The 13,575-nt window shown below is 46.5% G+C and overlaps 1 protein-coding gene across 1 annotated transcript; it reads right to left on the bottom strand.

Annotated features, from left to right (window-relative positions):
• Positions 1-426: 426 nt before the first annotated feature.
• LOC311373548 (SH3 domain-binding protein 5-like) lies at positions 427-13,361 on the bottom strand (the record flags this gene model as incomplete). The annotated part of the gene is made up of 5 exons (XM_084490292.1): positions 427-1,170; positions 3,390-3,563; positions 6,695-6,856; positions 13,011-13,139; positions 13,299-13,361. Coding segments are annotated over 5 exons (1,272 nt in total), but the record flags the coding sequence as incomplete, so codon positions are not given.
• Positions 13,362-13,575: the final 214 nt, after the last annotated feature.

Raw genomic sequence — 13,575 nt, 5'->3', positions numbered from 1 at the left:
GGCTGGTAAATTTAATCCCAGTAGAAAAGATCTTGCACCTTGAACTGATTTATGCAGCCAAGCTCGGCATTCGTCTGAATTCAGAGAAACGACTTATCTTAGCGTAGCTTAATTTAGCTGTCTATAAAACACTGAGTGGCGTTTTGTTGTGTGGCTTGCTTTGTTTGTTTTTGCATTTACTTCGACTCTGTAGGATGCTGTGTAGATAGTCTCCCCAGACGTGAGCAGAACATCACCACAATATGGCCCTCTGCTTAAAGAACCACATCGCCCTTCATTCATTTGCAACTAGTGAACCTGTCAATGCCCCCCCAGAGTTCAAGACAATGGGGGGCAACGTTGTCTTGCATGCCTGAACCCCTCCGTCATCAAAGTCCCAATCTGTTCCAATCTGATCCAATCAAGGCCATAAACCGATCCACGCCTTCATAAGCTCACGCTTCTGTTGTGCTGCTTGACAAAGCTCTCATGTCTCTTTCTGCTCAGTGCACCACTCGTATGAGTCGCCCTATCAGGAGCCAGCAGGCTGGTTCCCGATAGGACGGTTCCTGATAGGGCGGTTCCTGCCACCACGGCGCCCGCCGCCGCCGCCGCCGCCACCTCCGAGCTCTCCGCCCGCCCCCCGGCGTCCCGTCCCCCGTCGTGGCTCGTCCTCTGGCCCCGGGGGGCCAGGTCCCGCTCCCTGTCCGCCTCCTCGCTGACCAGGCTGCCCGGGTCGCTGAGGTCCCCCAGGTGCCCCACCGAGTCGCACTTCTCCAGGTCCGAGGCGATGGTCTGCAGGCTGGCCACCGAGGCCGCGTCCCCGCCGGCGTCCCGCTGGCCCCAGCCGAACTTCCTGTGCCTCTCCACCCACTGCCTGGTCTTCTCCCCGTCGGCCCAGGCGCTCTCCAGGGCCCCGGCCCCCAGGGACCCGGCCCCCAGGCCTCCTCCTCCTCCTCCTCCTCCTCCTCCCCCCCCCGAGGCCCCCGCCGCCCTCACCTCCGCCGCCTCCGCGCCCACGGGAGAGCTCCGCGCGCCGCAGGACACGGGCCGCGCCCGGCCGGCCGGGGCCCGCCCCCTCTGGGCGTGGATCTGCTCGCTGATCTGCTCCAGGTTGCGCAGGGCGACGGAGTAGCGGGTCTTCACCTTGGCCACCCGCTGCTCCAGCTCCACCACCTTGGCCTTGTGCTCCTGGAGAGAGATGGGAGGCTCAGGTCTTCTCGTGTCGGACGGCACTGTGTCAGATCGTGCGATGGGTTCGAGTCACGTAGCTCAGTCGCACAAGTCACGTAGCTCAGTCGCATAAGTCACGTAGCTGAGTCGCATAAGTCAAATAGCACTCACCAATTTGGGGGGGGGGGGGCATCATGCATGTGTCTGAAACACACCACACTGTACTTACTTTTGTTACGATTCTACTAATACAATAGTCCTTGCATTTCTATTAACCGGATTTGTGCCATTTGACAGGTAAACCACCGTCTCATTCTCAGAGATCCTGAAACCCATGGATGTTGTACAAATCTGAACCTGTATGCGCGTGCGCTCATCAAGCAGGGTTCTCTGGTAAGCGGGGTCGACGTGACCACAGGCTGAGACGGTGTGTTCCATTTCTTGAATCTAGATCCACTGGTGTAAACAGCACCATCCTAACTCTACCCACTGGTTATAAGTGTGGGGGCGTCTAGTGAAGCCACTTGCAAGCATCTCAAAGAGCTACCGATTGGCCTACATTCATGTCCAATTAGGAAGCTACGTGGAACAAGCTCAGGATGTAGTGAAATAATTGAGCTCAGGTCAATAATATGCAAATGAGTGTGATGGGGAATTAATCAATGTAGGGGGCAAGAAATGTCCTCCGCCTTCAGAAAAAAGCCTGAAGGACTTGCTCCTTCAAGGACTGGTCCGGGAGATCAAAGCGTCGGATCTTCATAAAAATCGTTAGCCTCATTCATAATTGCCTAAGTCATATTTTGGCCAAATTGTATTATATAACCTAACGCTGCTGATTCACTGTGCCTCATTGTCTATATCCTTAGCCAATCAGAGTGCCTTTTACATTCCATAACCACTATCTGCCTAAGTTAGCTTTTTTGACTTATTTTACTATTTGATGCTAAATACATAATGAAAAATATTAAACTAATATTAGAATATGACTTAGCCAATTATGCTTTGAAGCTCGCGACATGCTAAAGGCCCTTTGGCAGAATGGGTATAAGGATGTACATTCTGCCAAAGTATATTGGTAACAGAGGTTTTAGTGAAAAGAGACGGCTGCCATGACAATCACCCAAACTGGTCTGAACTCGCTGTAGATCGCTCTGGATATAAGAGTTTCTTAAATTACTAAAAAGTTAACAGTAAAAGAATAGTGGTGTGACCTGCAAGCGTTTTGGCATTCACTTGTCATTTTAATCAATCTAACTTTACTGTGGTAGCCACTAAGAATTATACTGGAAAAAAAGGATTGGCAGGATTTTGCAACACACTTTCCCATTTGGGATAATGGAGAGTTCCCTTTACATACTTCAAATCTAAAGTCAAGTCCGATAATGTATGCTGTGCTCAATTATCTCATTTAACTAAAATTTCCACTCAGCCTACTACGGCGGAGTACCCCTAAACACTACAATGAGATGTTTGTTGAAATACCATAATTTGATTGTCTTGCAAATTACATTTGAGTTTCTAATTAGCGACGAGGCAAACTCAAACATTTTCGGCAACATTTTGAGAGATCAATTTGCCTGTATACCAAACCTGATACGCAGTGTACATATTTGAGATTGGATATGACTAACCTGATCCAACATCTTCTATTGCCGTGATAAATGCTATTTCAATAGCGACAGCCATTGCGCAATATACATAGATAGTGATGAACGCCATACTTTGTTTTTAACATGCCAGTTGTGGCACAAAAAAGTTAGTAAAATATGGTTAGAGATCTCATTAGATCTGAACACTTTTTTCGATTTGTACAAGGCGTAAACTCAAAGTTCTCGCAAGCCCTGGCCTCCGCTTGCATGTGGATGACATGAGATAAGTACCCCGATGGTCCACAGTGTACTAAACAAGGAGCCACCACAGCTCTAGAAGATGTCAACAACAAGCAACTCTTGTTAATATAATTCGTCAAGCAGCTGCATGCAGTTTTTGATGCCTGAATAACGTTATTAGTGGGATTTCCTGGGAGAGACACGTTTCATACTCAGGAACGGAAATGTTGATGAATGTCTGCGGGGAAAATATGAAAGTCAATGCGTGGCGTCCACCAAGGACCCTCCCCAGAGGAAGACCTTGATGGATTCCTCACTGGGGGACTGGCTGTACCGTGAGGGCGAAGGAGGTCAAGGTTGGTTTAAAACATCACTGTCATGTTGCCACCGTGCACTGCTGCTACGCACCTCCAGGATGTAGTTGAACTGCACTTTGAGCTCAAAGTAGGGCTTGGACTTGACGATGACCTTCTTCAGCGCCTTCTGGAGGTTCTGCACGCGGGCCTCGGCGTCCTGACACAGCTGGGTGACGCGCTGGTGCTCCCGCTCGCTGCGGAGACGCTCCTCCTCCGCCTCGTTCACCTAGGGCATTGTGGGTAAGAGGGAAACATCTGAGCAGGAGAAACAGGGCCTCCTGAAGCCAGCTCCCACCAGGGCCTCCTGAAGCCAGCTCCCACCAGGGCCTCCTGAAGCCACCAGGGCCTCCTGAAGCCACCAGGGCCTCCTGAAGCCAGCTCCCACCACCAGAGCCTCCTGAAGCCAGCTCCCCCACTAGAGCCTCCTTGCCCTCCAGGATAAATAAAGTTGTGTGAATTGAATTGAATTGAAGCCAGCTCCCACCAGGGCCTCCTGAAGCCAGCTCCCACCAGAGCCTCCTGACGCCACCTCCCACCACCAGAGCCTCCTGAAGCCAGCTCCCACCACCAGGGCCTCCTGAAGCCAGCTCCCACCAGAGCCTCCTGACGCCACCTCCCACCAGAGCCTCCTGAAGCCAGCTCCCACCACCAGGGCCTCCTGAAGCCAGCTCCCACCACCAGGGCCTCCTGAAGCCACCAGAGCCTCCTGAAGCCAGCTCCCACCACCAGGGCCTCCTGAAGCCACCAGGGCCTCCTGAAGCCAGCTCCCACCACCAGGGCCTCCTGAAGCCAGCTCCCACCACCAGGGCTGGGGAGCATCGTTAGCGGCAGTAGACCCCCAGGCACCGCATGTCAGATCCAATCAATCTCTTCACACAACAACAAAGTGACCTTTACAGTTTAATAAGAAGAAACAAGAGGCATGTACACCCGACCTGCACACAGTACACAGTATACCCACGGCAGAGGAACGACAGCACATTTATTGCCTTGTGTATTGCGGGTAGTTGAGACTGCAAGTATTGAAACAGCATTAAGAACATGCATGGAAATGTGAGGACATAGCCAGGAGGACGAAGAGATCGCGGCGTAGCGGTGTCGCGGTGTAGCGGTGTAGAATAGATGCTTTCGTGAGTAAAAATAGCTCTGTCGATAAGCACATCCAACCTTGATATAAAAAGAAAGAGACATTAATCATCATTGATTAGCTGGAGCAGCACTGCCCTGCAGGTCAGTGTGGTTCCACACTCCATACTAATCAGCCGACACACTAACTACACCACCTTCCATGCACAACCCATGACCTGTGGTATTTCATTCAGCTTGCCATATTCCCCATGGTAGGCAAACAGGCCAGTGTAAAATGACCTGTATCAATTTGGCTTCTAAGCATTGGTTAATGTATAATTGAACGAAGAATTGAGTGCACAGGGTAAGGTTAAGGTTGTTTTATGTACATTATTTGTAAGCTGCTCCTCTGAGATTCGTCAGCATGCAGCTTACATTGCTGCATGCAAAAGATCAGTTGGGTCTTTGTGAGAAGACATTTCGTGACCGACTCGTATGACGATTCACTGTCATTTGGTCCCCAAACTGAACTGATTGACGCACATTCATTTGAAAAGACAAAAGGGCTACATGCTACGTTTTTGACCCATTAACACGCACAATAAGAAGATGTGTCTTTTAGTATCGGTCCTAAAGGGATCCGACACATTCAGTGCACAGCAGGCAGAGCAGCGCACCACATACACTGTGAGACTTTGATGTCAATTTACAGCGACATTCTAGCAGTGATCTAGTGTATTCAGGTTTTACAGTACAATGCTGTGAAAAACGGCGCATTGTGGGAGTCTCAATGATCACCTCTACTGGCGAAACTGCTGCCAGTACTTTTACAGTGTAGCTACTAGGTAGAGAACGATTTAGTCCTCCCTATCAGCACCACTGAGCAGGAGCCTAGCAGTCTGTCAGGCTCCCAGAGAAACCGCCATTAATTACCATTCATGCCCAACACACTGTAATCAGCTTCAGTTTCAGTTTATCGTTCAACTACAAGACATTTCAATTTGGCGCATTGCTGAGATATATCCACGGCTTTCAAAGCTCTTTGTTTGGCCCGCGCTGAACTGAAGTTCTGCCCCCCAAAGCTATCAATCACAACAAAGAAGGCTGTTCAGGAATCCTAATGAGCCTGGAACAAAAATGTTTCCTCATCTGCAAGAGCCCTCGTGTCTCCTGCTCATTACCGGATTAAATGGCGATTCAAGGTTGACTTGAAAAGAAAACCCAGCACCCCTGACCGTTTCTGTTCACTGAGCGAGTTTCTGATTTGGCTGATTCCTCTCCTTCCATCTTCTCTCGCTTCCTCTGACAAGGACAAGTGGAGCGTGTGCAGGCAGACACCCCTCTCCCCAGGTGACTCCCTCAGCTCCTCCTAGATGCTCCCAGGCCATCAAAGGTGATAGCATCTCTCCAGCACTCCCTGGCTCTGCCCCCTGGGTCTCGCCCCCCTTTGGTGGTGTCACGTACCTCCAAAGGGAGGCCTACCAGACGCCTGACGCCCCCAGCAGTGGGCTCCTCTCCCCACGGAGGAAGCCCTCCTCCTCTCCTGGATCCCTGAGCTCCTCTCAAAGAGTCAACCCATCCTTGGAGCGAAACGTGTCCTGGAGTCCTCCTCCCTAGTGGGGCCTGACATCACGTATGGCCCCCATATATTATATAATGCATACTGTTTGTCCTGTTTGTCCTTACTTTAGCATTTGCTGTACTCTGGCATCTCTTTTTGTTTATACTTTTATTGTATTGAATTAATATCCTGTGTCTTCCACTGCTGCTGTGCTGGAACAAATGCAACGCATGTCCGAGTGACGCTGTACCTTAGCATTAGCATGTCCGAGTGACGCTGTACCTTAGCATTAGCATGTCTGAGTGACGCTGTACCTTAGCATTAGCATGTCTGAGTGACTGTACCTTAGCATTAGCATGTCTGAGTGACGCTGTACTGTACCTTAGCATTAGCATGTCTGAGTGATGCTGTACCTTAGCATTAGCATGTCTGAGTGATGCTGTACCTTAGCATTAGCATGTCTGAGTGACTGTACCTTAGCATTAGCATGTCTGAGTGATGCTGTACCTTAGCATTAGCATGTCTGAGTGACGCTGTACCTTAGCATTAGCATGTCTGAGTGACGCTGTACCTTAGCATTAGCATGTCTGAGTGACGCTGTACTGTACCTTAGCATTAGCATGTCTGAGTGACGCTGTACCTTAGCATTAGCATGTCTGAGTGACGCTGTACTGTACCTTAGCATTAGCATGTGACGCTGTACTGTACTGTGTACTGTGACGCTGTACCTTAGCGGTGGCGTGGTTGAGCATCTCCTGCCAGGTGGGGTCCAGGGTGTTCCTGTCGGCCAGGAGCCCCTGCTCCGCCACGTACACCATCTCCCTGGACGCCGTGTGCATGGACACGGCCCTCTCGTAGCGCAGGGCCGCCTTCTGGGTCTCCTGCTGGGCCTGGGACGGGGTTAAAGGTCACGTCACGTTCATGACCAAAGGCCGAGGGAAAGGTTCCTACTTACTCATCGTTAGGGCTACCTCACGGAAAGAGCAGGACAAATATAACGTTTAGAGGCTGAAGAGCGGACAGATTCGTCCTTTTTACGCTTCAAACAACCCAAGGGAGGAAAAGGGGTTCTCAAAGAATTCGTTATCTATGAATTATGGGAGTTTAAAAAAGTAATAAACATGTAATTGAAGAGGAGAAAAGAGAACGTAAAATAACAGTTATCAAAATAAAAGCTGGTTTGTGTAAATAAATAACATCCCGACATTTTTGTACGTCGGCCCTGGACATACAACTCTAATATCTTCTGTTATGCTGAAGTTCACAGGGAAGCGATGTCTGGATTCCATTCGGGAGGAGATAACACAAAATGGTGTCTTTTGGATGTACAGCAGAGGACAGGTTGGACGGATGGGCCGGCGGCCACAGAGGACAGGGAAACCAATATTGAAGGTAAGATCGATGACTGCTTGACGAGCATGGATCTTTATGACAGGGAGATATGTTGTGGCTCACTCCATAGTTGTCAGAAGGAAGGTGGTAGCTGTTTAGTAGGCAGTATAATATACAGCAGTGAGGAGGGATTTTGTGTTTTATATTCTGCAGACTAGCAACACAAACATTGGCAATAACACGATTATTTGCTTGGATCTAGATTTTTACACCTTTGAAAATGATGGCACTGCCAATTTCAAATTAACTATCCATTATCCCCCTTATTACGTTCAATTAGACCACTATCTCTTATCCTCCTTTTTTTCATTCGCTCAATTACTGCCTAGAATTATCCTGTGCAATGTTGATTATATAATTCTTCAAGGAGCACATTTTAGGCAATCAGTTCTGATCGATTAGAGGCAGATCACTCAGCTTGGGCTTTGGCTCTCTAACGATATGGAGGCTATATTGACGTAATCTATATGCTTGTCAACCACATGAGGCCCCTAGTTTATTGGGAAAACGTATCAAAATTATATATTTTCCGGTCAGAATAACCTTATGAAAGTAATGCATAAGTAGAATGTTCAGTTCAAGTACAATTGTTTCATATTTTAAATCAATTTCATATACAACAAAGGCTTGAATGAATATTGAAGGCCTAGCAAATACAACAGTTCAAATGAAAGCAAATACATTTTGCCAGGTAGTACGTTTTGTAGAATTTTGGTGTATTTTAGTGTCTCTCTTTCGTCACATTTCTTAAGTCTATGAACAGGCCAGTGCCTCTCCTACTGATACCAGGTGTTATTTCCAACATTCCTCCATTTGTTATGTCCCGACAAGGACGAACCAACCTGGTCGTCTGGGGCATAGCCAGGGCCGTATCCCTTATCAAGGGGGGAGACTGCTTCTGTTCTTTTGTTATTTACATGTTCTTATTATAATACTCGCCCAAAACCTTCGGTTCGGCGAGAAGAGGGATCGACGAGCCAAGGAGCACGTCAGGAGACTGCTCCTCACCACCTACGCTATAGATTATTCAACCTGAGTCTGTATCTTGCTGTATTAGATCCTGGAATAAACCATCCATTCGACCCTCTGATCCAACCTTCAAGAATTACTACTACTATTGGGAAAATACACAACGCAGAGACTATACGAACAGTTTAGAAATAAGCTGAAATCTAACATTTGGTGCCGTGACACCGTCTTGAAGAGAGAGGAGTGAGAGGACATTGCCCTGTCGTCGAGAAGACTGCGCGCCCTGCCTTGCAAAGACGTCTGATTAACGCCTGCCCTGCTGAGGGACCCGCATCTTCAACCCCGGCTGAAGCAGCGCATCTTCATGCGCCACGTGGGAATCAACGGTGACTGAATCTCATTCCACACTCTCGACCAAGAGAAAAGAACAAGAAAGTAATCTAAAATAATATACACACACATAACCATTATAGTTTTTACTATTAGGCTGCACTACATATGCTGAGTAATGAAGTTGTGTCATTAAGAGCTTGACAAATTGTGTAACTATATTAGTGATAAAGAGCGCTCAATGATCACTGAATATACGAATGTGAAAGAGTAAGGACCAAGTTCCTTTAGGTCGTGGAGAGACGACGTGTGTCTGGGTCAGACTCCCAGGATAAGGACCAAGTTCCTTTTGGTCGGGCCAAGTCCCCGAAAATTGCATGCAGGGTTACTCAAGTGGTTTGTTCACCTTTCTAGTTGGTCAATGCGCCAAATTGATGTGTCCTGGATAGAACTTAGACGTTTGTTTTGTCCAGGGGTTTTGTTTTACGATTTGCTAGGCAAGGAGTTAAACCGTATTTGTGTTGAATTCACTGGTGAGATTACATGAATCGCTAGAGGGTAGTTTTTGTGGTTTGTTTTTGTGTTTTTGTGTTCACTAGAGGTTTGTTTTTTGTGTTTTGGTGTCCGCTTGGTGTTTTGTTTTTTTGACGTTTTATTGTGAACAACCTCTTCTACTGAATGAATTCTCCTGATGATGTCAGAATCGCCAGGGTCAATGATGCCCAGGGTGCACACCCTGAAGTATTTGCCACAGGCAGTTCCGAGCTCAATGTTGTTTCCACTGTAGTGGTGGACGCCAGTCTTGGCCAGCATAGCGTAGTACTCTACTACCTCAGACTTCCTGAGAGCAGGGCAGTTGTTGGCCAGGATGACCAGCTTGGCTTTTCCCTAGCGGATCATCTTCTGGGACTGCTTGTAGCCCAGCACGTACTTTCGACTTTTCATAACCAGCTGGAGTCGGGAGTTGATGGACTCCATCGACTTTTTCGTCTTCTTTGCGGCCACGATGTTTGCAGTTTAGTCCGATCCGGCCAACAGTGTGTTATTGGCAATATGGCCTTGGTGTGAAAGGTGTGAATAAGCTGAAATCTAACAGTTTAATATTTAACAGGAAGGGCAGAGCTAAACAATTATCTGGCCACCTTATTCACCAGTCCTGGTCGATCATCTCTTGAGACATCTTCAATGTTTTGACCTTGTCTACCAGATGACATTTAGACACTGAAGCCTGCTGAATATGTATGCCAGCCAGTTTCACCAAAACCTGCTGCATCACTAGCCTCTGGTATTCAACCTGAATATCTCTTGGTCTGGGCTGAACCGCAATTGATTTCCATTGAATCACAGCATTGATTGTTTCAAAATCTTCCAACCATTAAATTACATGAGAGCTTTTTGATCAATCTAATTAGAATAGAGCAAAAACAAGTTTACCTCTGATAAAAGCCTTCTGTGCTCATTTCTGTTGTATTTTTACGAGTGTTTTTCAGTCCAGTTTTGATTGCTCCTTCGATTTCCACACCTCCTCAGCGCCACCATTGTTTTGAAAGTGTGCACTCCGCAGCCCTCGTGTGTCCAGTGTTGACTGAACCTCCCTCCCTGAGCGCAGAATGGTGCTTTCAATTCAACATTTTGGAAAAAAGGATTTAAACGGGCTCAAGGCCAGACTGCACTCTAGAGAGAACTAGAATGTGAACTATTGAGCTCAGGATGGTCTCAAAAGGCTCCTGGATCACCACTTTGAGAGAATGTGTTAACAACTGTTTTAACAGAGACGAGACTCGCCCCCCCCTACGCTCTTCATAGAAGCCCCCCGGACCTTCACACACTGGTAGCTGTACTAACTGCCTCCAGACGGAGGCCTCGTAGGGCTCCTCGTAACTCTGTCTCCCTCTTCCCAAACTGGTTCATTAGTGCAAGGAGAACCGCAAGGTTCATAAGATTCATCCCTAAGGAACACCAGTGTTAAAGCTGGGGTAGGCACTTTGAAGAAACCAGCCAGAGTAAGCTACATTTTTTAAAGGAAAAAAAACTCCCCTCCCTTCAGGCATCCCTCCACAGCCCCGCTCCTAAAACACAGGACTTGCTCGCTAGCTTTAGGACCGGGTCTGCCTAGCCTTGTGGAAGACCCCGGTCATACGCAGTCAGTGCACGGGTAGAGTGTGTGCAAGTAGCCATGTAAGTAGGGAGACAGACCGGTAGGCCATCCAATCATTTCATTCAGGCTTATAACATGGCTGTAATAAGCCTGAATGACGGGCTTATTAGGGTCCTGTGACAGCCGCAGATACCGGATTTTATTTGTATTTTTGTCCGAGCATTTGATGCATCGATTGCTTTCGGGATGTAAAGAGAATTACAACAAATATTTTTAAAGATTGTTCTAAAATAAATTGCCTTCGCTAGCTTTAAGACGATGTTACGATTCCTTGGGCAGTGCCAGGGATTGAAATTAAAAACTTCAGTAAGCTTCCATTGATTAATGGAGATGAATACAATAAAGATGCTTATAAAAACATGAATTATAATTCCACTTGAATGGCCCTTAATGACAGTAAGTTGTGTAAGTTTGTTATAATAAGTGTTAAGTTGCTCAATATTCCGACAGCCACCACCGATGTAGTGTTGGGTCAGTAAAACGGGTTTCCCATTCCCTCTGCTCTGCTGTTAACAGAAAATAAATGATTCTGGTATCCTGTTCCCACTTTATCCAATCAGGGAAGAGAACTTCAGAAGGAGGCAGTCCTCTCTGGACGTTGACGGGCAGCGAGCAGGCTTTAGGGGAATCGCTAAACAGGCACGGCAGCCGATTCCAGCACGCTGATTCAGCTCAAATTCAAACACTATGTGATAAAAAAAAAGGTGGTTGGGTCTGAGAGTTCTAGGATGGAGGCGTGTCATCGCCATGGTTCCAACCAACACAAACATTGTAAAATAATGTTTTATAGCTATTACAGCCATTGTGCATGAGCGTTATAGTGAGCAATGTTGTGTATGAAATGAATCACACAACGTGATGTTATACGCAGTGAGTGTCTGAGAAGAATTAACCTCTCTCGAACGTGGACATAAAAATCAATCAATGGCAAGACGGAGCTACACACACACACACACACCGTGGCATTACACTATAATTGTCTGTGAAGCATAACCTGCTCTCGGGCCCTGACATCAACATCAACCACTGCCCAGAAAGAGCTCCACTCACACACCTGGCTGCTTCTGCTCCTTTGCCGTGACGTTGAAAAGTTTACTTAAAGGCCGTCTCAAAAGGAACCAGTTTGGAGCGGAGTGGAACATTCACAAATTGTTTATGGAGACTAAAAGAAGTGTATTATTTCTATATATATAGTTTTTCACTATAGAATTTAGTGAAAAACTGGAGTAGAATCCGATGTCTTTGCCAGTTACAATGATAAAATGACATACTATGTTGATGATCATAGGGCAAATTACAACATTTAAAACAAAGAACTGTTGATTTTGGGTTCACTGCCCCTTTAAAGGAATCCCCTCATGTTGCTGACTAACACTGTTGTATCTCACTTGTGTGAGGTCAACTAACTTTTAAAATAAGCCCATCACCCAGCAGAGTTTCTAGTTAATTTGTTACTTAGCCTTATATAATAGCACAGGCCGGGGTCGAGACACTTCCAATGGCATGCATTTGTCTGGAAAGGAATGCTGTACCAATCAGTGACACACGGCTCCTGCAAACAGGACAGAAGAGTCTTGCTGTGAACAGCCTTTCCCAGTATCTCTGATGGTACTTTTCCCTTTCATGGTACGGTATGGCACGCAAGCAACAAGTTCAAAACAGAGTCCCCCTGTGTCACTGTCCCCCCCGCACAACACAGTGGAGGAGTCTGGGCTTTACCACAGGATTAGGTTTGACATTAAGAAAAGATATTACGTAGAAATTGTGAGAATATAAATATTGGATACAGAATTAAAGACGGACTGAATGAGGATTGCTAAAAATAGAAAGACAGTTTTAGTTTTAGGACTATGGTGTAAAAATAAACTTTTTACACACAAAATGAAACACTGGACTATTATGTTAGCTTTTACAGACATGTACGCTTTAATATTGATGTCTGTCAGTCTGTGTTGTCCTTTGCAATGTTGTGATATTTAAGATGGTTTGTGTTTCTGAACCAATAACATATCTCAAAGGTTGACGATTGAAACTTTAAGCTATAATCAATATGGGCATAGCATGGGCTGGTTGTGGAACGCACTGAGATGTTGGATTGGGTTGAGACCGGGGAGCTGAGCAGTAATGAGCAGCAAACTTGCTGAAATGTTGCATTTCAACACATGACACATTGACATGAATGCGCAGATACACACCTCTTTGGCCAGTCTGCGGGCTTCATAGTAGGGCCTGGCCTTTTCAATACATGTGCCCAGCTTCGCATTTTGAGCATTTAGTTTTCTGGCAGAATCTGTGAGTATTTTCCTGTAGCTAGACCTGGCGTCCTGCAATGGAAATAAAAAGTTTTTTTAGAAGTAATCAAAAGCACACCAAATAAAACACATTGATTGTATACATAATGAATGAGATTACAATTACAGAGACAGTTGTGTTTCAGTCAGAGAGTGTGTTTGTTGATGGTCAGTGACAAAGAGCCTACTCACATCCAGCTGCAGCTCCAGCCTGTTGATCTCATCACTGGCCTGATTGAGGTGCTCCAGCTCTCCCTTTAAAGACACAATTCAATTATTTCTCAATTATAAATCATGTGGTCGGACCGGTAGTTGGATAGCACTTAACAGTTATATATAATATTAGACATGCATTATATAATTTGAGGTGTCTGCAGGTCTAAAATACAACACCAGAAGTCTAAATCAAGCCCATATTTAGTTATAACTGCATACAAAAAATATTGTCTTTTAGCTTATAGGTAACCAC

The sequence above is a fragment of the Micromesistius poutassou genome (assembly GCF_964030765.1).
Source record: "Micromesistius poutassou genome assembly, contig: SCAFFOLD_4057, whole genome shotgun sequence".
NCBI lineage: Eukaryota > Metazoa > Chordata > Actinopteri > Gadiformes > Gadidae > Micromesistius > Micromesistius poutassou.
Note: the sequence above shows the minus strand (reverse complement) of the source record. Positions and strands in the feature narration are given on the sequence as shown.